The sequence below is a fragment of the Berghia stephanieae genome, chromosome 9 (assembly GCF_034508935.2).
Source record: "Berghia stephanieae isolate SIO BIC M18660-M18661 chromosome 9, UCSD_Bste_1.3, whole genome shotgun sequence".
Classification (NCBI taxonomy): domain Eukaryota; kingdom Metazoa; phylum Mollusca; class Gastropoda; order Nudibranchia; family Aeolidiidae; genus Berghia; species Berghia stephanieae.
Window position 1 is genome coordinate 15,158,619 of NC_088368.1, and position 26,994 is coordinate 15,185,612.

A 26,994-nucleotide genomic window follows, 5' to 3' on the forward strand; every position below is an offset into this window, starting at 1 on the left:
AGTAATTGAGTAGCTGGGTCTGTAAGATCTGGCAAAAACTACTTTGCGTTAGACTAGCGTCCTATCCAATGGGTAGCAAGCAATTGCAATTGTTCATTTCGCACTATGAGAACCGGGATAAACTTTGGCACCATGGGCCCAATGGCTCTGAAGGACTACTTTTTTATGAAGACTTTAAGTCTGAGGCATGCCATCTTATGTATGTTCCTTTTAGAAGCTATCATATTCATTTTTATTCAACACTTTTATGGAACAACAGTAACAAATGAGATTGATGTTACTCTTTGCATTTATTTGTATATAACAGACTTTAAAGTGAAAATTGCTTTCGTTTTTCTTTTCATTATTGGCATGTTTTTCGGAAGAATCACGAATAACATTACACTCCAGTTAAGTTTGATTGATTTTTCTTACTAGCTCAAAAAAGAGACTTTTTCAATGGTGGCAAAATATAGAATGAATGATGTTGACATCACTCAGCTGTTATTGTTTTTAGACTGTCAGTTGAGGCATTAGTTCTCATTTGTTCCTCTAAAAGACAATTGATGGTTCAAACATTACTAAGTTTTAACCAATACTGCTATTTTGCCAGTGCCATTCCCTTGATGATTTATTTTCAGTCAACAAAAAGGTCAACATTCCATAATTCCATAGCTACCTTTAGTACATGCCGAACAGACAAATAGGTCAGTCCCACAGTAAGTCAGTATTTATCAAAATATTGTGACACACCGATGAAGTAATTGCATCGTAACACCTAATGATAATATGCATTGTTTTCAATCATCTGTGTTAAAATTGAGAGTGATGTTCAGAATCAGTGGACTGCTTACTTTGGGAAATAGTCCAGTACTTCTGGTAGCTATGAGCCGACGGTTGATGGTTATCGAATGATATCGGGGGGCAAAATATACTTATTACATTTTCAAGTTAAAAATAAAACCATTGAACTGTTTATTCGATTAGTTTTAATAAAATATACAATAACTGACATCATTTTTAAAGTCACCAGAGGGTTTGTTTTCAATGTTGCTCGTTGTTCACATAAGACTTGGAAACAATGCTCTTCTGGAAATTTTCGATATACCACTATTCGTGATTGCTGAGTGAAAAAAAAACATAAAAAAGTAATAAAGTTGCAATATTTATTCTGCTATCAATCAAATTACATTCTCTCAGTGGTGATAAAATTTTCTCCCTAAAAACTAGTATACATATAGAAATATAATGTAATATAATCCAAAGCAACGTTACATTTATGTTTTCTGTCACCCTCTTTAATTACAAAATAGATCCACAAAAATTTCAGATTTATTGACAGGCGAGATGCCATGGCTGTACAGTAAATAACAAATTTTAAAAACGGAAAATCACAACTTGGCAGAAATGGTTTTAGTAATTAATATTTTATGTGGCCCCTTCAGTATCAACCAAGGGCCTTACTCGACGCCTTGTTGACATTATAAGACTGTAGACAGTTTCAGCAATTATCTTGGTTCAAACTTCGGTTACAAAAGTAAAAAGTTCACCATTGTCTCTTCTTGGAATTGGATGATTTTAAAGACTGTAAATTTGAGACCCCACATTTGTTCCACAATTCGTTTCTGGCGACAGGGCTGACCACATGAAGAGTTCAACATTCTTGTCCCTCAATAAGCACTGGGTGGTGTAGGCTCTATGAGTTGGGAATTGTGGATGATCAAGATGTCAAATGTTATTGCCAGGGAGGTTGATAAACAGAATGGAGTGTGGTTGCAAGACATTGAGCGTTTAGTCTCGTCTGACCATTTGTTCTTGAGTCCATTGTATTTGGCTGTGAGTCCATTGTTCTTAATTCATGTGGTGCTTTTCGATCATCAACAGCCAAACAGCTGGACGTCTTGCAGGCAAGTCTACCTCTAGAAGTTAACGTTTCATAGTATGTCTGTTGCATTCCCCTATTTCCTGAGCATTGGCAATGGTTGTTTTGAATGGGTCTTTTCCATCCATGTGAAGAATATCTTCATCAGTGTGGACAATGATTTACGCATAGCCATCCTTGGCTCGGAACTTTAAACTGAACCATTCAAAAAATGCTCGTGGTGTAATATTAGCCATCCTGTAAATATTATTTACACCATAACCAGCTTCCACATGTCCAAACAGCCTTGTCCATTCATAACAGTTCAGTTTTGGCATTGTAACATGCAGGTGTTAAAAGTTCTTGACATAAAAATTTTAGAAGGATTTCTAGATCTCAATGTCAGAACATTGTAAATATCTCACAGAAAGATGGATTTGATTTGTTATCAATAAAATCTTTAAAATAAATAAATCTTAAATGTGCAACTATTTGAACACGAATGGGAAAACTTGCTACAGTGAATGCATTATTTTGTGTTCAGTTCTACTTTTGCCAAATAGGAATTATCAAGTGATTACTTTCAAACCACCATTTTTCACTTTTGATGTATATATGAATATATTTGGTGCCATTGTAAGCAGAATTTAATTTTATTTAACATGATATATGATTTCATTTCCTTTAATACATATTCCTTGACATGGAGAGCATATCAAATTTGCAATGTTACGTTTGATCACCACTGTATATATATATATATATATATATATATATATATATATATATTATATATATATATATATATATATATATATATTATATATATATATATATAATATATATATTATATATATATATATATATATATATATATATATATATATATATATATATATATATATATATATATATATATATATATATATATACACATACATACATATGTGCTTGTGTATATATTATGCGTGTGAGAGAGAGAGAGAGAGAGAGAAAGAGAGGGGTGGGGGGTGTATGTACCTATGTATGCCTAGGTGGTGTGTCTGTGATTGCTTGTTTTGTATATGTGTTAAAAACTTTCACAAAAAATCATTTATAATTCTTCTATCCTCTCTGACACATTCAGCTTTAGTGATTCCTTGGACAAGCAGCTTTCAACGCATTGTCTATCAGCTTCCCTTGAAGTTAAAGGGAGATTCTCGCTTGCCCAAACCAGTTATTTACCTTAAAGTTTGTGGAATCTCTAGCTGCATTGAGAATCTAAGTAAACTTGAATATAGGGTGAGCATTTGAACTGTCCTTTAAAGCTTGAGTAACTTGCCTTTTTTAAACACGTTAACTGCTATATTTGGGGAAGACATGTATTTAACAATTTGGCCAGTAAACTCGTCCTTCAAATATCATTGACTTAGATGATCCTCACCTTGGCAAAAGCTTTCAAACCTTGGAAGTCGCAAGGTCTTTAAATAGTTACAGAATTGAGAATTTTTACAAAGATGAAGGTCGTTTAAATCTATGGATATTTAAAAGAGTTTTATGGCCAAATTTTTAAATACATGTTTTTCCAGAGTACAACAATGAACTGGTTAAAGACAATTTATGTGGTCTTTGTTATGCTCAGAAGAAGTGGTCGATAGCTAGTTAACTATGTATGTCCCTTGACAATAGATTTATACAATAGGGGGATGGTCAATGAACTTCCTTTTGCATGCAAAATTGAAAATTATAAATTCTTCTTTAATTCAATATAATTGGGGTGCAAAAGTTGTGTCAGTGCAATAAAACGCTTCTTTTCTTTCTTTTAATGGCCCCACTTTTACATGCAAAATGTATTGATTCACCAAAAGGCAGCATTCGATAGAGAATATCTTGTATTTTATATCCATTCCCTTGACTCAAAGATATAAATCAAGCCCTCGACCTGTTTTACACAATTATTATTTTAATTTACAACAAATTTTGAAAACAATTCAATAACCAGTATTCTATGATAATAATTTTGATACATTTTTCTTTACATTAAAAGTTGTGTAAAACTGTGAATGATACAATACAAGATATATGAGATTTTGTAATTATAAAATATTGTATTAGGCATTTAAAGGATAATTCCAATATCCAGCCTTTAATAAGATAAGATTATTTGGTTGAAAATATTATGATTCAGTTCACAACCTAGTTGACTCCTTTCACCTTGCAATACATTTCCCCATCTTATTCTAGTATCATACTGGGGAGAACAAGACTCCGAAAATTGAATCAAAAGTTAAAATAATCAAAACTGTGAAGTTAAAGTATTTTTATACTAAAGAAACTCAACTCATTTTACTCAATAAATAAATAAATAGAAAAATAGATCGAGAGATGCATAAATAAATAAATTAATTGATCAATGTAATTTTTTTTCAATTGAGTTTTTATATAGCGCAATGTCCACTAAACGTGCTCAAAGCACTTTACAAGGTTTAATTTAAAAAATAAAGAATTTTTTTTTTGAAAATAGATAAAATTAACTCAAGCCTCATAATTTTAGTCATAAGCTCAATTTTCAGCTTTCTTATTGCTGTGAGACATTTGAGGCCACATTTTTATCACACAACATCGGAGTGGCAAAGAAAAATAAAGCTATTGAGGAGACATAGAATGATGTATAAGTATAAGTAGAGTTAAGTGTGTGATTAAGTCTGAAAGCAGGACAAAACTTGAGATTTAATTCTAAATAAGCTAAATGAGACCATTGGTCTAAAAATCATTTTGTATTGAGGTTGACTAGGTGTCAAAAAATAATATTAAAGATAAAATGACATGAAAAGCGAGATTTAAGATTTTACTAGTTTAATAACTATGTATATACATATATATATATATATATATATATATATATATATATATATAATATATATATATATATATATATATATATATATATATATATATATATATATTGCCATCTATAAATAATATAAACTTAACCAATATGTCATACTTCTTATCATGAATTTACTTTTAAACATCTGAATCACAAATCTGGACAGGAGATTAAGTTACCAATTCTGGATTGAGGATTAAGTGTTGAAATCTTGCTTTTGGACTGGTAGGTCCTGGGTTCGAGTCCCGCTTTTAGTGGCGTAAATTTGCGTCCTTAGAAAAGGTTCTTTACCCATCTCCTCAATCTACTCGGATGTAAAATTCAAACCTAGCTGTTAATAGTATTATCTCTGTCAAAAATATTGTAAAATCACCTAACAGACATGCTCGTGTCTCATCCTACACGTTAAGCATTGTTGTTGGATAAAGACCCCCTGTAAAGCGCTTTGAGCATGTCTAGGGGATATTGTGCTTTTTGGGTTTTTAATACTGCCTCGGGACCTAAAAGTAAATTTCGCCAAGGCCTTACAAATTAACACAGATTTAGTTATCTTATTCATGCAAAGCAGGAGAATGACACTCCAACTCTGTGAAAATAAACCATTTGCTTGAGGTCATATTAGACAGAGACAACGCCATTACCAGTACCATTTTTACACCTGAGTACGGTGAGAGAATGTGAGTACAGAGCTCGTTCCAAGGTCAAACAGGTCAAAGGTTGAGTGTCATACCACAAAACCACAAAGTCCAACAGTAACTCAGTAGCTGGGTCCACAGATCTGTCAGAATGCACTTTGCAAATGACTATTGTCCAATCCAAAGGCAACGGGCAATTGTTAGAGTCTGTTTAGCTTTATATAAATCAGGATAAGTTCTGATTCCATGGTTTTGAAATATGCAAACCACTGCGGCAATACAGCATTATATTGGGGTGATTTAAATAATAAAAATCTAATTTATTGCCAAAAATATAAAACATTGGTGATGTTTTTATCTTTCTTTTTTGGACAGGTAGTATAAATTATTCAAACTAGCAGGTATTCTTGTTCTACAAACGGAGGCAGGAAGGGCTAAGCTATCTGATTTGAGGAACACAAAACACGCATTGACTATAAAAATGTGAACTGACCGAACCATTTTTAACCATTACAGATCTATGAGTTTGGAATCTAGATAATGTCTTTGGCATATTTACCTAACTCTTTTAAGCTTTCTGATGTTTAAGTTATTTGTCTGTTCAACTGTGGTGCTGGAAGTGTTGTTGTTTAATGGCGCCTTCCCTTGTTTCATCATTTTTCTCTCATAATTTAGTGTTTTTATTCAAATTGTGAAGAAACCAAACATTTTTAATCATACAGCTATTGCTCCCAGCGTTTTGTCATTCCCAATCAACAATACAAATTTGACTGCTCTTGGTTTCTTAGTTTTTAAATCTATAGAGCTACATTGTTTGGGGCTTAGCTCCATTATAATAAAGTACAAAAACATTTGCATTTCTTATTTCTGATGATTCAAATGTTAAATTTTATTTTAGACACGCTTCACCCTGATTTAATACTTATTTAAGGCAATGGGTCACAAATGAAGCATTAACGTTAAGGATGTGCTTTATATTTTTATTTCTACAGATCCCTAAGGGGAATGCCACACAGGATAACAAGTTGACTATTCATAAGCTTTTCAACATGAAAAATACCATTCATCTCAGTCACGGTTAGTGTCTTATATCACACAGTGATATGCAGTGGGGAAAAAAATAAAGCAGAAAGAAGTATAAAAGAAGTAAAAAAAAAATCCATTGAATTCTGAATGCCTTGAGCTAATTTCAAGTTTTCAAATTTCAATAATTATTCTTGTATTATCTTTCTGGCCAAGACAGGAATACCAGATTTATTTTGCAAAAATAAAAAAAATGCCAATTACGTCATAGAGCAATATCGAATTTTTCCAGACATCACTGTTTCTGCTTAAAATGCCATAAATCTTCATGATCTTTCTTACCATGATTTCAACTGGTCTTGCTAGTTTGAGGGAAAAAAATATGGATATTTAATGAAATTAGAGTTAATTTGCCTTTTAGACAGGTAAAATTAACTCTCTCCTTACCGATCATTTTCAGTATTTTTCGAAAATGACAGGCTTACCCAACAGAAAAATTGATTCTATAAACTCAAAAAAAAAAAAAATCACTCTACAAAACAACTTTATGTTCTTATTAATCAAACAAAGATCATTCTTCAGAGTTTGTGATGTACAAAGTAAATCTGAATAAGAAAAAATGTATATTGTGTCGTAACAAATTTGACGATTTTGCTCTAGGTGGTAACGAGAGGGCTAATGGATTTTAAAAGATTTCCAAAAAAATGCCAGATGCCAGACCCAAATCTTTTGGGGGATTTTGGCATTAAATTGCTATAGTTGCGTTTTGCACTGTTTCATATATGTAATGATTTTGATATCTTGCAACATCCATCAAATGCATTTACCATTTAATACTGTCATACTCTGAAAAAAAACATATATTTAAACATTTGGCCAGAAAACTCATCCTTCAAATATTGGTTGATTTAAATTTAAATGGTTCAATATATGAAGGACGTATTTTCTGGCCAAATTTTTTAATACAAGTTTTTCCAGAGTATGGCAATTAACTGGTTAAATGTGTTTGATAAGGGATCCCAAGCCGACAAAAACACATAACATGTAAGTAGACACAATGAGATACGTGTAAGGAGCTATTCAATTTTTTTTTTTTCGACTGAGACAAAGCTATTATTGATTAGGTGCTCTTTTTACACCTGAGTAGAGTGACACAATATGAGTAAACAGCATTTTCCAAGGTCTCAACTTTGTGTTGTCTATAGTGTGACTCAAACAAGGGACATATGGAGAGTGTCATATCATAAAACAATAAATCCCATGCAAACTTATTCAACATTTGATAGAAAAATTATTATTACTATTATTATTATTATTATTATTATTATTATTATTATTATTATTATTATTATTATTATTATTATTATTATTATTATTATTATTATTACAATTATTATTATTATTATTATTATTATTATTATTATTATTATTATTATTATTATTATTATTAATTATTATTATTATTATTATTATTAATTATTATTATTATTTTTATTATTATTAGGTACCACAATAGACGTCATTTTTGTTGCAGAAAAAGAAACTATATATTTTGCGTCTCGTGTCGAGAAAAGGACTATTTTTAAACTGGGTCATTCGATCATTAATACCTCAGCCATTAAAAATCGTACAGAGCTAAATCTGGTATCATCATAAAAAGAGGAAGGTTTCAGCTTTATTTCTATACCGCTTCAACAAAAAGAGATGGGCATTAAAGGTAGAAAAATGCTCCTTTTTTTTTTTTAACTTCACAGCAGCGAAATATCCCAACATAAAATATAAAATTTGAACCGAGTCTGTCTAAAAGACGAAACATCTAATCTCTATTTCTACCAATTTGTTTTAATGAGGGTTTTTTAATTGCCAAGGTATCGCATTTTGAATAAACCCACCATTGTTTTTAGAGTGTTATCAGATTTTTTTACACCTCATTGTAGTTTGTAACAGCACACAACTTGCCATGAGAATGAGATCTCAAATTATTGACGAAATGAATAGAGTTCATGGAAACCACATTAATATTATATTAACGTACCATCATAATTTATGTTTTAGATAGTTTAAAACAAAATGAATACGATATATATTGTTATTTCAATTGATAACTCGGGTCGGTAAGTGGGTATGTTTTAATAATGGAACAGCCTAAATAAACCCCATTTTTTCATATTTTTTTTTATTGACCTGTAATTTTTTTTGATGACTTTGATCTCATTTCCTTATTTATATATGGATTTTAAAAATTTAAAAAGTGTTTACCATGACTATCAGAATGCTTTATGAATATAGTAAGAAAAATCCATTTCACATATTCATAAATTGTTTCTTGTAATAAGGAACACCTAAATAACCATTTTTTCATATTTTTTTTATATTATTAATTTTATTTTATATTTATTATTATTTATTATTTTATGATTTTATATTATTTATATAATTTTAATATATATATTTTATAATATTATTAATAAATATTATTAATATTATTAATTTATTATTACTATTATTATTATTATTATTATTATTATTTATTATTATTATTATATTATTATTATTATTATTATTATTATTATATTATTATTATTATTATTATTATTATTATTATTATTATTATTATTATTATTATTATTATTATTATTATTATTATTATTATTATTATTATTATTATTATTATTATTATTATTATTATATTATTATTATTATTATTATTATTATTATTATTATTATATTATATTATTATTATTATTATTATCATGATCATCATCGTCATCATGCTTTTCTTGATGTCGATGATGATGATAAAAAGGATGATAATGTTGTTGTTAAGAACGACCTGGACATAAACATTGACTATACAACTCATAATAGTCTATACATTCCATACTGTAGGACTTGGTGGATATTGGATGTTAGTAAAACTGACAAGGGTTTTAAACAACATACCAAAAATCTTAAAATTTGAGGTGAGACCTTGTTAAACACTTGTCACATGTAAAATATATATCAAACTTGTGTCTATAATATATATATTAATATATATTATATATATATATATATATATATATATATATATATTGAATATTAATTTTAAAAAGTGAATGGAGAGGGGACTTCTGTTGATTATAATAGAAAATGAAGTGAGTGCCAGAACACAACACAGAATAGAATGTTAAAAAATGTATTCTTATATTATATATATATATATATATATATATATATATATATATATATATATATATATATATATATATATATATATATATTCTGTGTTGTGTTCTGGCACTCACTTTATTTTCTATTATAATCAACAGAAGTCCCCTCTCCATTCACTTTTTTGAATTAATATTCAACCCCAATATCGGAACTTACTCAATGTCTCAATCGTCTCTATGTTAGATTATATGTTTATGTTGATAATAGAGCTTTAGCATAACTGCTGGCTTGTAAACAAACTTCGCTGAGCTTGTGTGTCTTGAACCCATGACCTCAAGAACTCATGAGAGAGACTCAGGAAAGACACTACGTTTTAAACCACTTTTTTTTTTTTTGAGTGATGGATGGCGTCAACTGCATAGTGTCCCTCTCACATACAGACGGAGTTGTCATATCATGGGTTCAAGCCCCCATCACCGCGAAAATTTATTCTCTATTGTCTTCTGGCACTTTTCTACTCACTTAATTTTCTGTTATTATCAACGGTTGAATGACCTGGTTTATATACGAGTACAAAAACACTCCTTGATTTCAAATATTCATAATATGAGAAGTTGAGTGAATATTTTCACAAAATCGGTGTCTACAGTTGCAGAAATTAACAGTTTTATGTGACAAAGGCACTTTTCACTTAACCTCAGAGGCACTAAATGTGTACTCCTCTTATTGTCCGTCAAACATCAAGACGATAATCAAGCTCCGTCCAGACTTTCTGCCGCATATCTGGTGTAATCATTAGTAGAGTTCAGTGATACATTCCTGCAGTTCATTCATGGTCTGGGGCAAAGGAGGGATGCAAAGTTTGTCTTCGACAGAGGAAAAAGTCATAAACAGTAAGGTCTGGTGATCTTGAGGGCCATTTTCAAAACACTTGGTCGTTTTGTCCAGCGTGGCCAATCCATCGGTTTGGTAGGTTTGTGTTGAACAATGTGCAGACATTGACAGACCAGTGTGGCGGTGCATCATCCAACTGCAAAATGTAATCATCATCTTCAGCAGCTAATTTTGGCAGCAACCAGTTCTGAAACATCTCCAGGTAGGTTTAGCCAGTGATGGATAATCCAAAGAAAAAAGGTCCATTCACAGCCCACAAAACACATTCACTTTAGGAGAGTTATGTTCAAACTAAAGAGTGGCATGAGGATTGTGGGTCTCAAATATTCTCACATTGTGTCTGTTCACCTTTCCACTCAAGTGGAAGGTTGCTTCATTAATTAAGATTATCTTTGCCTGCAGATCAGGATCCTTTTCAATTGATTCCTGGATAATGTGGCAAAATTCAAAGCGCACTTCTTTATCTTGTGGATATAACTTTTGGACCAGTTGCAGCTTATAAGGTGTAAACTCAAGCATTTGCATAAGGTCTTGCATACTGTGCGTTGTGGAAGTTGTAATTCTTGACTACATCTGCTTGTCAACTTCTTGGAGCTGCGAAGATAACAGTCTCTGGCCCTCTTGACAACTTCCTCTGACACTGCTGGGCAGCCGGAATGTCCCTTTCTCTGATCACAGATGCATCCTTTCTCAATGAAATCAAAATTGGCTTGTTTGAATGTGGATTATTGTTCTGAAAGAATGCTGCACAATTGTAACACTGTTTTTCTAAACTACAAAACGCACCAGCTACTTTGCTCAACTTATCATATTATGAATATTTGAAACCAAGGAGTGTTGTTGTGATCACCCTCTATAATCATTATATTGATGCGTGACACAAAATATATGTTGTTGTTTTTTTCTGCCACAAAAAATGACATCTAATTTCGTACCTAGTGCAATGTAAAGTCATCTCAGTCTCAGTATCCTAGCCATAATGGTAATTGATGGGAAAAGGGTGAAATAATGGAAAACAAAAGCGTTACATTATATTTTCAATTCTTATTTTGTATCAGTGGTGGCTAAGAGGCAAGGCTTATCGTTTTGTCACAATCATCAAGCAATAATAAGCATATTCAAAGGTTGAATGGGTGACAGTGATCATAACAAATCTGGATCAGATGTCATGGTTGTCCTTGAATAGACCACTGTACACACATACTCAAACCAAGTATGAACGACTACCTGGATGTTAACAGAGGCACATATTGTAAGAGTACAAAAAGACACCTAACTGACCCAGCGATTATTTGCAAAAAATATTTCAAAATTTTGCAAAGAAAATGATGAATTTTGCAGGAAAAAATAAGTAAATTTTGAACAAATTTTGCAAGTTTCTAAATATGTTTTATCACACCTAACAACTAACTACATGCAACCCATGTAAAAAAATGTACCCGCGGAATTACGCAATTTCAAACTCAAAATTATGGACAAAAAATGGCAAATTTTGCCAGAAATTATGCTGGTTTGGAAATAGGCACAAAGTTTGGAAAACAAAATTACAATAAAAAAGAAATTCTGTAAAACGTGCAGATTTTGTAGTTGCAATGCAAATCAGAAAATTTTCCCTAATTTTGCGGCCGCAAGCTGTGCAAAAAAAAGGCGGGGCCAGACCTAAGGGTGACTGGAATTGTATGCCGGGGTGATTAGGATGCTGAAAATTGAGTTTATAATAAAAAATATCAGACTTTGAATGAAATTACAGTCCACTACGGATAATTGCAACTTTTGGTTAATCACATTTCTCAAGAAATGGAATTAATTTTATATAAAAGTCACTGGTTAATTGCAACAAACTTCGGTTAATCACAACAAATTTTCGACCTCAAAAAGTGGTAAATTCAAGAAATCAACCAAACAGAAAATCAATTTCATCATGGGTGAAATCGAGAGTGAGCGCAATTTAATGCTACCACTCTATTAGAGACAAAAGAGGGCAGGGCTTTGCAGTATAGGTTTGTGATGTCTTGACAACAGGTAGACAATGACAGTTGAAGGAGACTGAGCGATATCCTTTGTTTTGGGCTTGACTGTGCCTTGTGATCAATGAGTTTGGTGAGAGCTTATTGTTGAGAACAAAAGAGTGAACGTTAATCCAATCTGAATAAGATGTCAGCCCGCATCAGAAATGCTTTTGGTTGACATTCTATACAGGACGACCGTATGGTTTTTGTTTCAATCAAATTGCTGTCTGTGGTGGACTAAGAACAATATTTACAACAACTGGTTTGAATTTACCATATATTATGTGTAAAATGTTGCAATAGTGGACAAGAAACTCAACTTCGGTTAATCGCAACATTTTAGCTGATCCCTTTGTGTTGCGATTATCCGGAGTAGACTGTGTATGTTTTATTGAGAATGAAAACAAGATTTTATAATTTTGATCAACTTATCTTTAATTTGACTTTGTAGCATTTGGTTCATCCAAACTTAATACTGTATTGAGACAATGGGTCTCATATTTTTATTTTTCTCTATTTTTCAGGTCATAGACTACATAGTGGGATCATTGAAACGAATGCAAATGACTTATCACAACGTAGAAATCACACTACTTATCATAAGAGAAATCACGAGGTTAAAGGATATAATGCCTCAAGACAAATATCCTACTCTCTTTGTATGAAATATTTATCGTTTTTTGTGCCATGCATTTAAAAAAAAAACTGAAAAGGCATGTGTGAAGCAGTGTCAGACAAAGTAGAAAGAAAAAATAATGGAAAAAAAAAAATTCTCTGTGGTGTCTGACAGGTAATCAGAACGTCTGAGATTTGATCCCCAGTCGAGACTGGCAGATAGTTGGGGGATGAATTTTTCTTGTGTTTCTGCTTTGTCTGACATTGTTTCATACACACCTTTTCTGATTTTTATTTCACACCAGTGCCAGCTCTCTAATTCTTATTTTAGTTAACATCAGCATAGCTATACATTTACTATGATTAGAACTTAAAGAGTTATGAGGCCCGGTCGAGTCTCACTCTAGGTGGCATCAAGTAAAGTCTTAGTAAATAGCTTTTTAAAATCACATTTCCATGTGAAGCCTATGTATAAAATGATTACCTATCTGGTAATAGTATTCATGATCATATCGTTTCACACCAGTGCTTGATCCATTTCATTGCCTTTGGGCAAAAGGTTTTTAAGTCAGTGTCTAATAGCATTGTATCTGAGGAAAGAGAAATTGTAACAACGCCTCACAGGTGTTGTTTCTAGTTCCACACATTAAAAGTTGCTTTAGGCTAGGACCCCTTGTAAGGTGCTTTGATCATGTATAGAGGATATTGTGCAATATAAATACCCACTGTAAAAAACAAATCAAATTTAAAAAAACGAAGTTAAGATTAATGTAATTAACCCCTTGTAAGGTGCTTTGATCATGTATAGAGGATATTGTGCAATATAAATACCCACTGTAAAAAACAAATCAAATTTAAAAAACGAAGTTAAGATTAATGTTCATTTTATATTCAAAGATTTAACCACTTGTGTAATTCTCTTTCTTGATGTTTATTGAATTTAACCTGACTTAAATGATTAACGATAACACATTTGATTTCAGTTAAATGAGATTTACTTATTTGACCATATCTACAACAAAAACAATAAGAAGTTGGGCGATTCACGTACTAAGGCTGGGCGTTAGTCGATATCAGTACTCATACAAATCATATCATGACATCCCCCTTTTTATAAAAGTTCTTTGTTCTTTGTTTGCTTTGAACAGACATAGTGTATCCTTGTGTCTAATCTATTGGGGAAAAATAGAGTGAAACCTACCCAATGCTCTAGCAACTTATTGTAGTCCTATAGAGCAGTATAATTAGGTGCCCCAAACGTAAACAATAACAAGTTGCTGGTGATTTCCGTTAGGGACCGGAAAAATTTACGCACAATATAGGTCTCCCAATTTTGTAGTTTGAGTTGTAGACAATCCACTTTCAGTATTGAAAATATGTTTACATAAAATCTAACAGTTGCAGAAATAATAATATAAGGCTAAATTATTCTGAAAATCAGGCTCCGAATAATTCTCGTTTTGTTCACACCAGCGCAATAATTTGCTCTGGTCTAAAAATAGATAGACTGTAACTTTTGATAAATTTTACCTTTTGTTCCATAAAATATCCATATCTAGACATTATTTGATGCATGATCGAGTATTTGTGAATATTTGTTTCTTTTGCCACCTAACAGCCAAATTTTAAAGGTTATTTTTTTCTATAATTTACATTGGAACGTGAGCTGTCAAGACAGGAACATGTGGTTTGCCATGTGCTTCTAGACCGTTGTTTACGTTTGGGGCACCTAATTATACTGCTCTATATGGTGTCCTAGTGAGTATTTGTAGTGTTTAGTGATCGTATTCACAATTCATTCAGAATCTAAATAACTTGTGAATTTACTGGGTTTTCTAACAATACAACCACTTCTAGTTGTATAATGCCTTTGTTTGTCTATGATTATGATCCTGTGAAGACTGTAAGTCTCTTCATGATCAAGTGCATGTTCGTGCGCTACATCAGTCGGTGGTAAGCGCTGGGGCTCAACCTCAGGATTTGTTGATTTCTGGATATTTGCTTCTGCGTTGATTGTTGATGCATCATTTCTGAAAGCCAGCTCCCATGCATTAGGAACGGGTTGGATGTGGTGACGATTTTGACGTAGAAGTTGCCCATTGGCAGTAGAGATATGATAGGATCTCGGTTGTTTGTCGATGTTGGTAATTGTACCAGTCTCCTATCTCTTACTTCTTGGATTCTGGGTGGTATTGGGTTGTCCTAGTGATAGTGGTGGGAGTGCTGACGTGTTTCTGTCATGGTAATGCTTCTGTGCATGTTGCTGCTTTTCAAGTTGTTCATTAATTTTTTGTTATCACCACCAGTTCGTATTCTTCGTGGGAGACCATCTTCTAACATTCTTCCCAAAAGCATCTGACATGGCGATGGGATGTTGTCCATGGGTGTTGATCTCAATGCTAGCATGGCTTTGCAAGGGTCAGTAGATGTTGAGCTGCCGTTAGTAGCGTTCTCTTGACCAGCTTAACTTGACTTTTGATAAAACCATTACTCTGTGGGTAATGTGGTAAACTAGTATCATGTTGAAAGTTGAAGTGTGAAGCAAATTCTTTATAGGCATTCCCACTAAAGTGTGGTCCATTATCCTATCTAACGATTTGGGGTATTCCTTATTCACTGAAGATTTGTTTTGTCAAGGTGACAACTGTGTGGCAGGTGCTTTGGTTCTTGGAGGTTTTTTGGATAAATGGAAATCTGGAAAAATAATTTGTAACAATCAAGTATTTTTCTCCCCACATGTGTGCCATGGACGTGGTGGATTGTCTGTTTGTATTAGTCGCTCTGTTGCTTGACTTCGTTGGTGTGCTTGACAGGTGTAGCAATTTTTTGTCTTTATTGATATTTATCCAGTAGACAGCTGTTCTAGCTCTTAATTTAGTTTTTTTTATCTGCTCCGAGATGAGGTTCATGAAGAGTTTTGAGAATTTGTGTCTGCATTGATTTTGGAATGATTATGCGCCTACTCTTCATAATTATGCCTTCTTCTAGCCCTATCTCATCTCTGAAATTCCAGTATGGTTTACATAAGATTGGAACATCTTGTAATTTTTTGGGCCAACCTGTAAACACAAGTTTTGTGAGGCCCAAAAAGGATTGCAGCCCTTGAATGTTCTGTGGGGGTTTCATGTTTTGTAGGGCGGATACCTTGGCAGGATCAGGTTTGACTCCATTTTCAGATCAAATGAGTCCGTAAAATTTTATTTCTTTCTCTTTTATTTTACTTTTGTCTGGGTTCAGTTTGAGACCTTTCTGTTCGCATCTATCTATCATCTTGAGATTGTTGTCATGTTCAACCTCATCCTTTCCGAATATTACAATGTCATCGGCTATGCCTATTGTTCCAGGGCATCATCGAAGGTTTGGTCGATTTTTGCTTGGAATATGTCTTGGTTCATGCTAAGTCCAAAGGGCATTCTTGTGAATCTGTATCGGCTGAAAGGAGAGCTGAACGTCGCCAGATAACCAGATTCTTCATCAAGTTCCACATTCCAGTATCCACATTTGGCATGTAAAATGGAGAAAAATTTAGCCCTGCTTAATTTAGGTAGAATTTATTCCAGGGTCGGAGTGACATGGTGCTCTCTTTTTATTGCTTTGTTTAGGTCTTTAGGGTCGAAACAGAGCCTCAGTTTTCCATTCGGTTTTTCTCTGTAGTCCAAGCTGTTGGTTCCCCTTCCTTAATTTTAGTGATGATGTTTAGTTTTACCATCTCATCCAATTCATTCTTGATCTTGTCTTTTAGATTTACCGGAATTACCGTGCTCTGACCCCATCCTTTGTTAAATCATAGCCAGACTGTAGCCTTTTGTAAACTTATAGCACAATCGTAGTCTTTTTTAAACTTATAGCCCGATCAAACATTTTGTAAACTCATAGCTGACTGTATCCTTTGAAAAATTGTAGTCTGAATGAAGCTTTTATAAACTCATAGCCTGAACGTAGCTTTTGTAAACTCATAGCCTAACACTGCCAAAAAAAACCCCAAAAATTCACAATATGACGATCATAAAAATCGAAAGTAATATAAATGAGTTGTCATGAGTGGTGCTCTATCGGTAACAAATTAATGATCCCATTAGTTGAACTATTGAATACAATTCACTTCTCAATTTTTAGGTGGGTGCCATCTTATACTTTGATGCAAGATTTTGGTGAGAGTTAGGCTATAAGTTTGAGGCCTGACACCAACTAAAATATTACTTCACATTACAAGGCGAGGACCTCCAAACCATAGTAAATAGTGAGTTTTATTCTGACCCAGCTACCCAATGATTGCTGAGTAACAGGATTTAAGAAAATAATTGCAAGCGCATCAAAGGCAGAGCTCTGTCCCTTATAAAGGGAGTGCTCTAACAAATGAGCTACTGAAACCAAACCCTAATAGGTTTGACTTGCCATTGGGAAATTTGATTTGAAAAAAAATTACGTTTTCTTTTCAGAGTGAGCAGCTAATGGTTGTTGATGAAGCCATAAATGCAATGGGTTTGTGTATAACTGATACAACAAAACAAATGGAAAAAACACAATGGTTTGTATATATTTAGAGTGATATATCTTCCTGAGGGTAGATTGCACTAACAATATAAAGAGATTTTAAGGTGAAGAAAAAATTACTCATCAAATGCTATACACCAAGTCACAATAAAACATGAAATCCTAAGAATGTCTAATAACCTTGTCACCGTCTCCAAACTACACTGGTTAGACATGGTGGCTTTTCAGAACATTGGCAATGTCGTTTACAGTTAAATATGGTTTGAATTAAAATTCCATAATTTGTTGTATAATATACAGTCTAACGTTTGCTTTTATCTCTATTCAGAACACTTGAATCACTCTCTAGTATTATAGTCGTCACAACAGAAGTTATTCACAATACATACAGACGCATCCTTAACAGATTAACCAGTGAATTGGCGTACTCTTAAAAAACACGTATTTAAAGATATGGCCAGAAAATGTGTCCTTCAATGTCCCAGGTTTGAGAGTTTTTGCTAAGATGAGGGTCAATTAAATTGATCAATATTTGAGGGACAAGTTTTCAAATAGAGTACTGCAGTTAATTGGTTTAAGGGCAACAGTGAAAATAATGTTTTGAGGTGTTTAAATTTGATACTGTTTACAAACTTAAACATATCAAAGAACTCTTTCCACTCGGTCCACTCTTCTTCCAATCAAAACATGGGCCTGTTATCTATCATTACATCCATGTATTCCTCTATCTTTATATTTATATCTCTCTTTTCTCTTTTTCTACCTGTTTCTTGTCTTCATCCTCTCTCTCTCTCTCTCTCTCTCTCTCTCTCTCTCTCTCTCTCTCTCTCTCTCTCTCTCTCTCTCTCTCTCTCTCTCTCTCTCTCTCTCTCTCACAAATACACACACTTAAACACATACATATGTATCTTGCACACCCTCTGCATATTTTATATTTCATTTGTACACATGGGCAGTCAGTAGCATTTATTCTGTAATCTTCAGACCAAATATTAATTTTGGAAAGTAGTAATAATAATGTTGATGATGGCGATGACGACAATAATTATGATGCCTTCAGTCACTTGAAAAGGGAGATAAACTCAAGTTTTATCACCTACAAATATGGAGGTCCTAAAAAAGTGTTTACATTAATTGCAGACATATATTGAGTAGTCTTACAACGAGAAGATATCAAAACATTTTTTTTTTTGAACCCATGTCAAGTATATCCAGCGTCGTGGCCTGTTGGCGGCATATGGTAGTGCCATTATCAATAAAAGAAAATGATTTACAATGTTAATAAAACAGTACACTTGTAAACACTATTTTTTTGGGGGGGGGGGGGGGGGCACAATGGTTTCTACGTGTACGAGTGGACAAAACTTGCAAAATCGCATAATCCATGAAAACAACAAGCCACACCACTGATCTACCAGTCCAGTGTGGAGAGGTCTTTGCAATTACAGTATTCTTTGCCCACCAGCTAACTAAGAGACTAAATTTGGTAGATAAGGCACTCACTCAATATGTGATAAAAAAGCTTTTACAGAAATGACTTACTTTAAGTAAATATAAAGAAAATCTGCACGGCAATGTTTCATCTCTGAAAATCGTTGCTAATGTGCTTGTTGAAATCAGGAATGGTATCTATTTCAGCTTTGTGAATTGACAAAATCATCAGAGAATTAAATTTCATCCGCTTCTGTTTTCATTATTGCTTTAACAGATACACGGAATAGTCAATTTGAGTAGCTATATTTACAGTTCCAAAAGCTCTATACTGAACGGCATTTGTTAGACGAGTCTCTGCATTTTCATGGTTTTTAATGCTCTGATGGGACTGATTAAGGTCATTATATAGCAATAACTATGAAAAATGTTTTTTTCTCTTTTTGAGGAAAATTTTTGTCTAAAATCCAAGCCCTATCTCCACTAAGTAAAAAAGTTTTTGAATTTTGAAAATCCATTCATAAATAAACAAGTTATACAGTTTTAAAGGTGTCATTTATTTGGATGACACGCAAAGAGGAAAAAAACACGAAAATATGGGACGCTTTTTCGGCATTTTTTTTTTTCGACCTTTCGTTGTATCTTGTGTAACAAGTGGATTAAAAGATTAAAACTTGAAGAGCAAATTAGGATGGTGTTTTGTAAAATACGGGAAAAGTACTCGTCATATTCATATGAAATTTTACAACCAAAAAGAAGAAATGTTTAATGTATTACCTTGTCAGCGACAAAACCTCCACGCCCGGTAGTTTTAGAAATATTTTACTCCAAAGAGTAAAAATCTATTTTTAACGGTCTTCTGGTAATCGCACGAGTTTTGTCGCTTGACATAATCTAAAATGACCTTTTTTCTAACTGTGTGCCAAATTTCAGTCATATTCATCGATAAACAGCGTCGTAATTAATTTTTTAAAATAGCATATACGAAACGGCTTCGTCCCATATTTTGACGCGAATTCGGGAACTTCGTGAGCGAAAAAGAGGCCCAAAGATTTGTGCGGGATAGTCATTGCTACATTATAGCATATAGATGTCCATGATTAATCAGTGATTGTTGCATCTGTAAATCATAGACAAAAAAACAAATGAACCGAGAGCCATTCATGTCTACCATTAGAGCGTTTTCGAACTTTCCACACCTTTGATAATTCAAAATAGGTTGGTTGATGAGCTCTTATCTTTTTATTATAATTATAATTTGTCATCTAGTGCCATCTACCTAAAGGTCGGTAAAGTAAAGATTCAACTTGATTCATTGTAAAAAAATAATTTTTAAAAACCAAAACAAAAACAACTTTGAAGTTAATCACAATGGAAATTAATGGAATGGGATTAATGATTACACAGTGTTAATCAAAAGTAAATTCAGATCATTACAAAGAAGAAAACCGCTCCTAGTCCAATGATGGAGCCTACAGATCCTGGCACCTCTGGATGGCTTTTTCGTTCTTTTCAAATATTGTATAATTCGACCCAGTTTTTCACTTAATCAGCTGGTGCGCTACTAATGGATACAGCATAAGAAGGCGCGCTGAATGTTTTGCTCCTCAGCACAGCTTGTCTGTGGCTTGCAGTGAGTGAAAGAGAGAGGTCGCTAATTTACGCAGCAATGTCACCAATTTGATCGTCTGCGAAATTCGTGAATCGAAGTAGTTCGCGTAGTGACTGAAAAGGCAATATGTTTTGGGTAGTTGGCTAAAGATGTGTAACTGTTTATTTTCTCAATTTTAATTTTCTTTAAAAATTGATGCATGCTTGGCACCATCCAGTCTAATGGCACCATGCCCCTGAGTATATCTGTTTTCTAAGTTGCTTCCTGTCCTTTTATTGGAATGGAATAATTTAGTTTTGTCCTAGCCCTGGCCGGAGTCCTTTGCTGGGAGGGAAACAGTCAGATATATAGTTATAATTTGGGAGAAGATATTTTTTTTCCTTGTAAATCATCTCTCTGTTATGTAGTTAAATTTTTTGTTGTTATCCAATATATTGGTTTGTAAACATTTGAGTGTATTCCTATTAGTGAGGACCAGTGTTTGTGTTTGGATTAGACTTTTAGGGGATCTCAAACTGAGTACACTGATAGTGTGCTCTTGGAATCTACATCTATTCCCTATTTGAGCCGTTCCCCTTTGTCTTACTTGTGTGCTTTCAATTATGAACCTATAACTTCTTAGTCTATCCCATTATCTTCCTTTTACTGGCACTGAAATTATCTAAATATGTTGCAAGCCCTGTAAAACCCTTAGAAACAATCAAACAATTGCAACTTCCCTTCTGACATGATCAACTGGTGTATTAAAAGCTCACCCATTGGCATTGGCTCAATTCCTGTTTAGACTTAATGCAATCGACTAGTCTATAAGGTGTTGAACATAACTAGTAAAACAATTTTTAAAATAACATTTGAAGCTGTTATTAATCGTAACTCGTGTTTTTACAGTACACAGCTTGTAACAGTTTAATTCTCAATAGACTTGATCTTTATAGCAAGACAGCTGTTTTAAAAATAATTTATTTAATTAGATGATATAGATAAGGACTGAAATTGGCTTACATTCATCCGGCTATGTTAAATCAGAACCCATTTCTATTCCGTAATTTTTATTAAATTTAGGTGTTAAAATAGATGATGAACATGGTAAGGTTTCCGAATAGACACCTTGTCCAAATAGACACACCCCACCATACCATTTTATATTTTTGAGTGAAATCTCCTTTATATTTGGTTTTCCCTAAAAGTATGGCCCTGAAGACATTGAGTGAGCTTTTAAAGGGAAGGAGACTAAGCCAGGACAATAGTGAAGTAAGCATTTCGTTCAGCAATCTGCACAACATCCCAGTTTATATATATATCCTTCATCCATGCATCTATTTAGTAAACCATCCCATCCCTCCATCCATCAATCTGTCAATCTATCAATCCACCCATTCATCCACACATTCAACCATCATTCAATTAATTCATCATTTAATTTATTTATCAGTCCATCCATTTAACCAGCCCTCTACGAGGCTGAGTGAAAAAGTTGTGGGACTGCATATTACTCTAAAACAAATTGAATCAATACAATGCATCATACTTAAAATTGAAGCTTGGCACTAGCTGAATAGAATGCCACTTGCCAACATAGCCTCCACCATTCTTGATAGCCACTGTCCACCTTTTTGTAAGGGCATGTATCTCATCCTCGTAAAACTTGAGTTGGCTGAACTTTGAGCCAGTTTTTCACAATTGTCTTGGCTTCTTCATCATCTTCAAAGCGATGTGCCCTCACTGACATTGCCTCCTTCAGTGGACTAAAAAAATGAAAGTTCGAAAGTGCCAAGCCTGGTGAATAAGGAGGGTGAAACAGCGTTGTCCATCCAAATGATGGCATTACTTCCCTTGTTTTGGCACTTGTGTGTCAATTAGCATTGCCTTGAAGCAACAGTACCTACTCGTTCCATCTTTTGGTCTAACTCTGCGGATTCTTACTTTCAGCTGCTTTAGAATCTGAATACCGTTCAGAACGGACAGTGGCTCTCTGTGGTAAAAAATCTATGAGGATCACACCTCTAATGTTCCAAAACACTGTCACCATAAGTTTCCCTACTGATTTCTCAGTTTTGATTTTTTTGGTCTTTGGAGAAAAGGGATGTCACCATTCCATTGATTGTCGCGTCAACTCGGGTTCATAGCACCGCAAAGTGAGCTAGGGCGAGGTGACTTGCTCAAGGCCACTCAGCATAGTGGCAGGTGATTGAACTCTGTACTTTTCGGGTACGAAGCAAAGACCGTACTGCTGAGCCACGCTGCCTCTTATTCGATGATATCCCCACCAAAAAACACTGCTTCTATCCAATGCCTGAGTTTTATAAACTTTCTCACAGCATTCGTGAACAAGAAATTCAACCACAGCTCGGTTACTGATGGACATCCATGGGGGCAGCCATTTTTAACTGCCATTACTTTGCTAACATTTGATTTCAAGAGTACATGTATAAGTCCAATTGAGCCAAATATGACTTCATATGAAAAAAATGGAATCAGTTGGAGATCTGTCCCATTATTTTTTTTACTCAGCCTCGTATCTTTCTATTTATCTCTATATTCATCTATCTAGCTACATTTTTATTTGTCTACCGTCTATCTTAAACAAATTTTGATTCATACAAATACAATAAGATTTAATCTTTATCAACTTTTGCAGCGACAGTAATAACAATTTGTGGCTAAAAATTGATGAGGAGAGGATAATTTTATGATGTCTGTGATATTATTATTTGTTGAGTTGATGATGGAGACAAGGCAACGAGAGGAATATTTTTATAAAACAAACTAGAGCTACCATATGACCATTTTTGTTTGAGTTGTAGGGAGGAAAAGAACAACATGAATATCCTCCATTTATTCTTCACTATAAAAGAGTTACAATACAATAAAGAAAATAATGATCTAAGGTAAATGAGCTATTATAACATTTCTTTAAACATACATATACATGGTTATTTCTCTCTGACAGAATTCTAAAATCATGATAATAATATGATGACAATAATGTTGTTGATGTTGATGATAATGATTATGATGATGAGCATGATTATGATAAATACCGTCAAAACATAAAGTAATATATTTTATCATCACTATCAACCCCTCTCCACCCCCCCCCCCCCCCCCCCCCCCCTCAAAATTGCCCTTAATACACGACTAAAGCAAATGAGATTCTTGCTTTTTTTCTTAAGAAGTTTATTGAACATATCAAAGCATGTATTGAGGACTCTCAGCAAAAGATTTGTGGTAAAGTATCATAAAATATCACTATTCTACCTCTTCTCCTATATAATAACATATAATGATATCAAGTTTACAAACCGATTTGTGACATTAGATGGTTAATCATTAGATTCATCTAAAACATAACTGACTTTAATAATATGTATATTTTTCTTATAATGTCTTTCAATGAGAAATAGAGAATTTATAAACTTTTAGGGGATGGATAAAAGTTTTTGTGTGATTGCTTACTGGAATATGAGCTATGTAAAAATACGAGGTCAAGGTCTTTTTTATTTTTTTTCGAGTTCTATTACACTCGACTTGTTACTTGTAGGTTTTGGATTTGAATCTTGCCCTAGCCGATGTCATGATGAGCCCTTAGATAAGGGTCTTTATTCACGTTTTATTACTAAACCTTGGTTAATGTCAAGCCCATTTTAGCTTCTTTGTGGACAGAATTACAAAAGAAGTGGAAATAAAGTGCATGCATAAGTGGTAGTACATTGTTATTGTAGGCTTGGGATGCCTTGTAACATACAGTTGATATAAAGCAGAGTCAAAGCTCAAGTATATAAATGTTACTTTTCAGATATGACCAGTCACCTCAAAACTGTATTCTGTCAGGGTGATTTAGATGTTAGAAATTGAATCTGTGATCAAAAATAGGAAATCATTGCTATGTTTATGTTTGATTATATGGACAAAATATATTGCATGTAAAATGACCAAAATACTAAAATCTCATATTTCTTGTCATTTTAACTTTACTATCACCTTGTGACATTGGCTTATACCGTCTCAGATGATGGTCCACATATTTGTGTCAACCATCTAAAAATGGTATTATATCAGAATGATATTCTTACACAAATTTAAAAATTAAAGTAAAATATATGAAATTTGAGTTAACTTTGTGTGCTTAATTAAGTAGAATAAATATAACTTTATAGGTAAAAGTTTCCAAAATTGTGTTTTAATATTAATTCACTATTGAAGATATTACCAATTTTTTGTGGTCGATAACATTTTAAAATCATTTTTCCACCCAGCGTTGCCAAGGAAGTGGTTGGATTTATGGAATGGAGACAAAGATGTTACACAACGAATCTGGGACAACCTACTACGTGCCAGATTTCTTATATGATTTACCTAGAATGGACTTTTATCAAACAGCTGTCTACTCCGATATGTTGTATCAATCAAATTTTACCGATACAGTGATGAATTTACAGGTAGGTTTCCAATATCTTCCAAAAAGATAGCCAATATTTTCCAAAACAATGATCTCTGCTCATGCAGTTTCCTATAATTTTCAAAAATTATAATCTTTTTTCCATGTAAATTTTCAATATCTTTCCAAAATGTGATAGTTGTCCCAGACCTTTGACATGTAGCCATGGCATTACTTTAAATAAAGTGGTTTGTAAGACATTTTGTTTCAACTAGGAAGTCAATCAATTATTGGTTAAACGTAGTAACAGTTATCTTAAGAGAGATGGTCAAAATTGGACGTCTAATAAGGTGCAACACAATTTGTTGAATTATATTACGACTCATTTATCAAATGAACCAATTATTAGCTATATGTAGAAACAGACATCATAACAAAGGTGGCCTTAAAACGGACATTTAATAAGCTGTGACACAATTTATTGAATAGCATTGCAATGCCTTGTTTAGGATATGAATCAATCATTTGCTACACGATTAACAGATATCAAAAGAGAGGTGGTATAAAAAAGGGACATCTAATAGGCTGTTACACAATTTGTTGAATTACACTTCAAAGACTTGTTTATGAAAGTGACAGATATCTAATTCAAATAGAAGTAGTATAAAAATTGACATCAAGTAATATTGAACACAATTTGTTGAATTACATTACAATGCAATTTTAATGCATGCAATATCTCTAAATCTTCTGTAAGCGGAGATAGAGCCAATTAATACTCAGCCAATGAAATTAAGATTGATTTGGTTCGTCACATATTTTCGGCTTGTCTTTACTGTTTATAAAGGAAAAACTTTAAATGTCCACAGCATTTGATTTTGTTCATTGAAGTGGAGCTTGAATTAAACATAATTGATTCATTTTATTTACATTGTGTTCTGGACAATAACCAACTCGTGACACAAAATCAACATCAACGCAAATTACACATTTCTATAACGCACATCTACCTATTTGTAAGGGTCATTTGATTATCTATCACCCCATCAAGGCATAATGAACTATTTTCATTTCATGCAGTACAAATGTCATGTTAGCATAATATGTATGTGCTCATTCACCAGTGATTTGATTGGACTAGTGTGTAAAATGCTTTAGCCTACAACACAACGCCTGAGTCAGTGTGTTGAAATTAGCATTACCCATCTGGTAGTAGTAGTAGTAGCGTATGGCTACACCTCCAAATTTATTTCGTCAACCCTGCTCCTAAAGTCTTCCTCCACCCTAAGGACGGTTTCGTAGCCACCTTCAAGTTTAGTGAGTGGAGGACGGTGTGATTGCTGGTCTCTGGGGCTGCCTGACATTTCTGGCAGGTATCACTGTTTCCAAGTTTCCATCTGCACATATTTGATGCAGTTCTGCCATGTCCTGTTAAGAGGCGAATTGAGGAAATCCAATAGTTCCTGGCATTATTGAATGCAGGCACTCTTTTGGTTGGGTCTTTAATGATGTTTCCTCCTCTTGGTGATTCCCTGTTCCACATTTCTCTCAAGTTTTCCTCAACACTGAAGTCTGCCATTTTTGTTAGGTGGAAAGGTTTCTCGATGTGAGCCCTCTTTATGATTGATTTTATGGGGATGTTGTCTGTGGCTTCATCAGTTCTTGCATGCATCCTTTGATTAGCATCTTGTCGTCTAAGGCTTGGTGGTGCAATGCCACTCAGTGTTGGGAGCCAATGAGTTGGAGTTGACTTGAGACATCCTGTTATAATTCTCAGATTCTCTTAATCGGATGTCAATGCGGTTTACATGTGGGCTCCTCATCCAAACAGGGGCACAGTATTCTCCCACACTATAGCACAGTACCAAAGCAGACGTTCTCAGTACCTGTGGTGAGGATCCCCAGGTGGTACTTGCAAGTTTTCTTACCAGGCTATTTCTTTTTGCGATTTTATTTGCGGTTCCCTCAATGTGCTTGCGATAGTTTAGTTGTCTGTCCAATGTAATGCCGAGGTATTTAGGATTGGGGTCTGGGGGTAGTA

At 33.6% G+C, this 26,994-nt stretch overlaps 1 protein-coding gene across 3 annotated transcripts in view; it reads left to right on the top strand.

The window, feature by feature from the left end:
• The window catches only part of LOC144979756 (uncharacterized), a 107,400-nt gene that overhangs the window by 4,272 nt on the left and 76,134 nt on the right, over positions 1-26,994 (top strand). For 2 of the 3 annotated variants that reach the window (XM_078926770.1, XM_078926771.1), the window contains exons 4-11: positions 2,967-3,121; positions 6,337-6,421; positions 9,257-9,330; positions 12,948-13,082; positions 17,478-17,566; positions 21,763-21,826; positions 23,720-23,803; positions 24,832-25,014. In XM_078926770.1, the coding sequence (XP_078782896.1) occupies positions 2,967-3,121; positions 6,337-6,421; positions 9,257-9,330; positions 12,948-13,082; positions 17,478-17,566; positions 21,763-21,826; positions 23,720-23,803; positions 24,832-25,014 (869 nt within the window). The remainder of the gene's footprint in view (positions 1-2,966; positions 3,122-6,336; positions 6,422-9,256; positions 9,331-12,947; positions 13,083-17,477; positions 17,567-21,762; positions 21,827-23,719; positions 23,804-24,831; positions 25,015-26,994) is intronic. The other variant, XM_078926772.1, reaches the window with a different exon arrangement.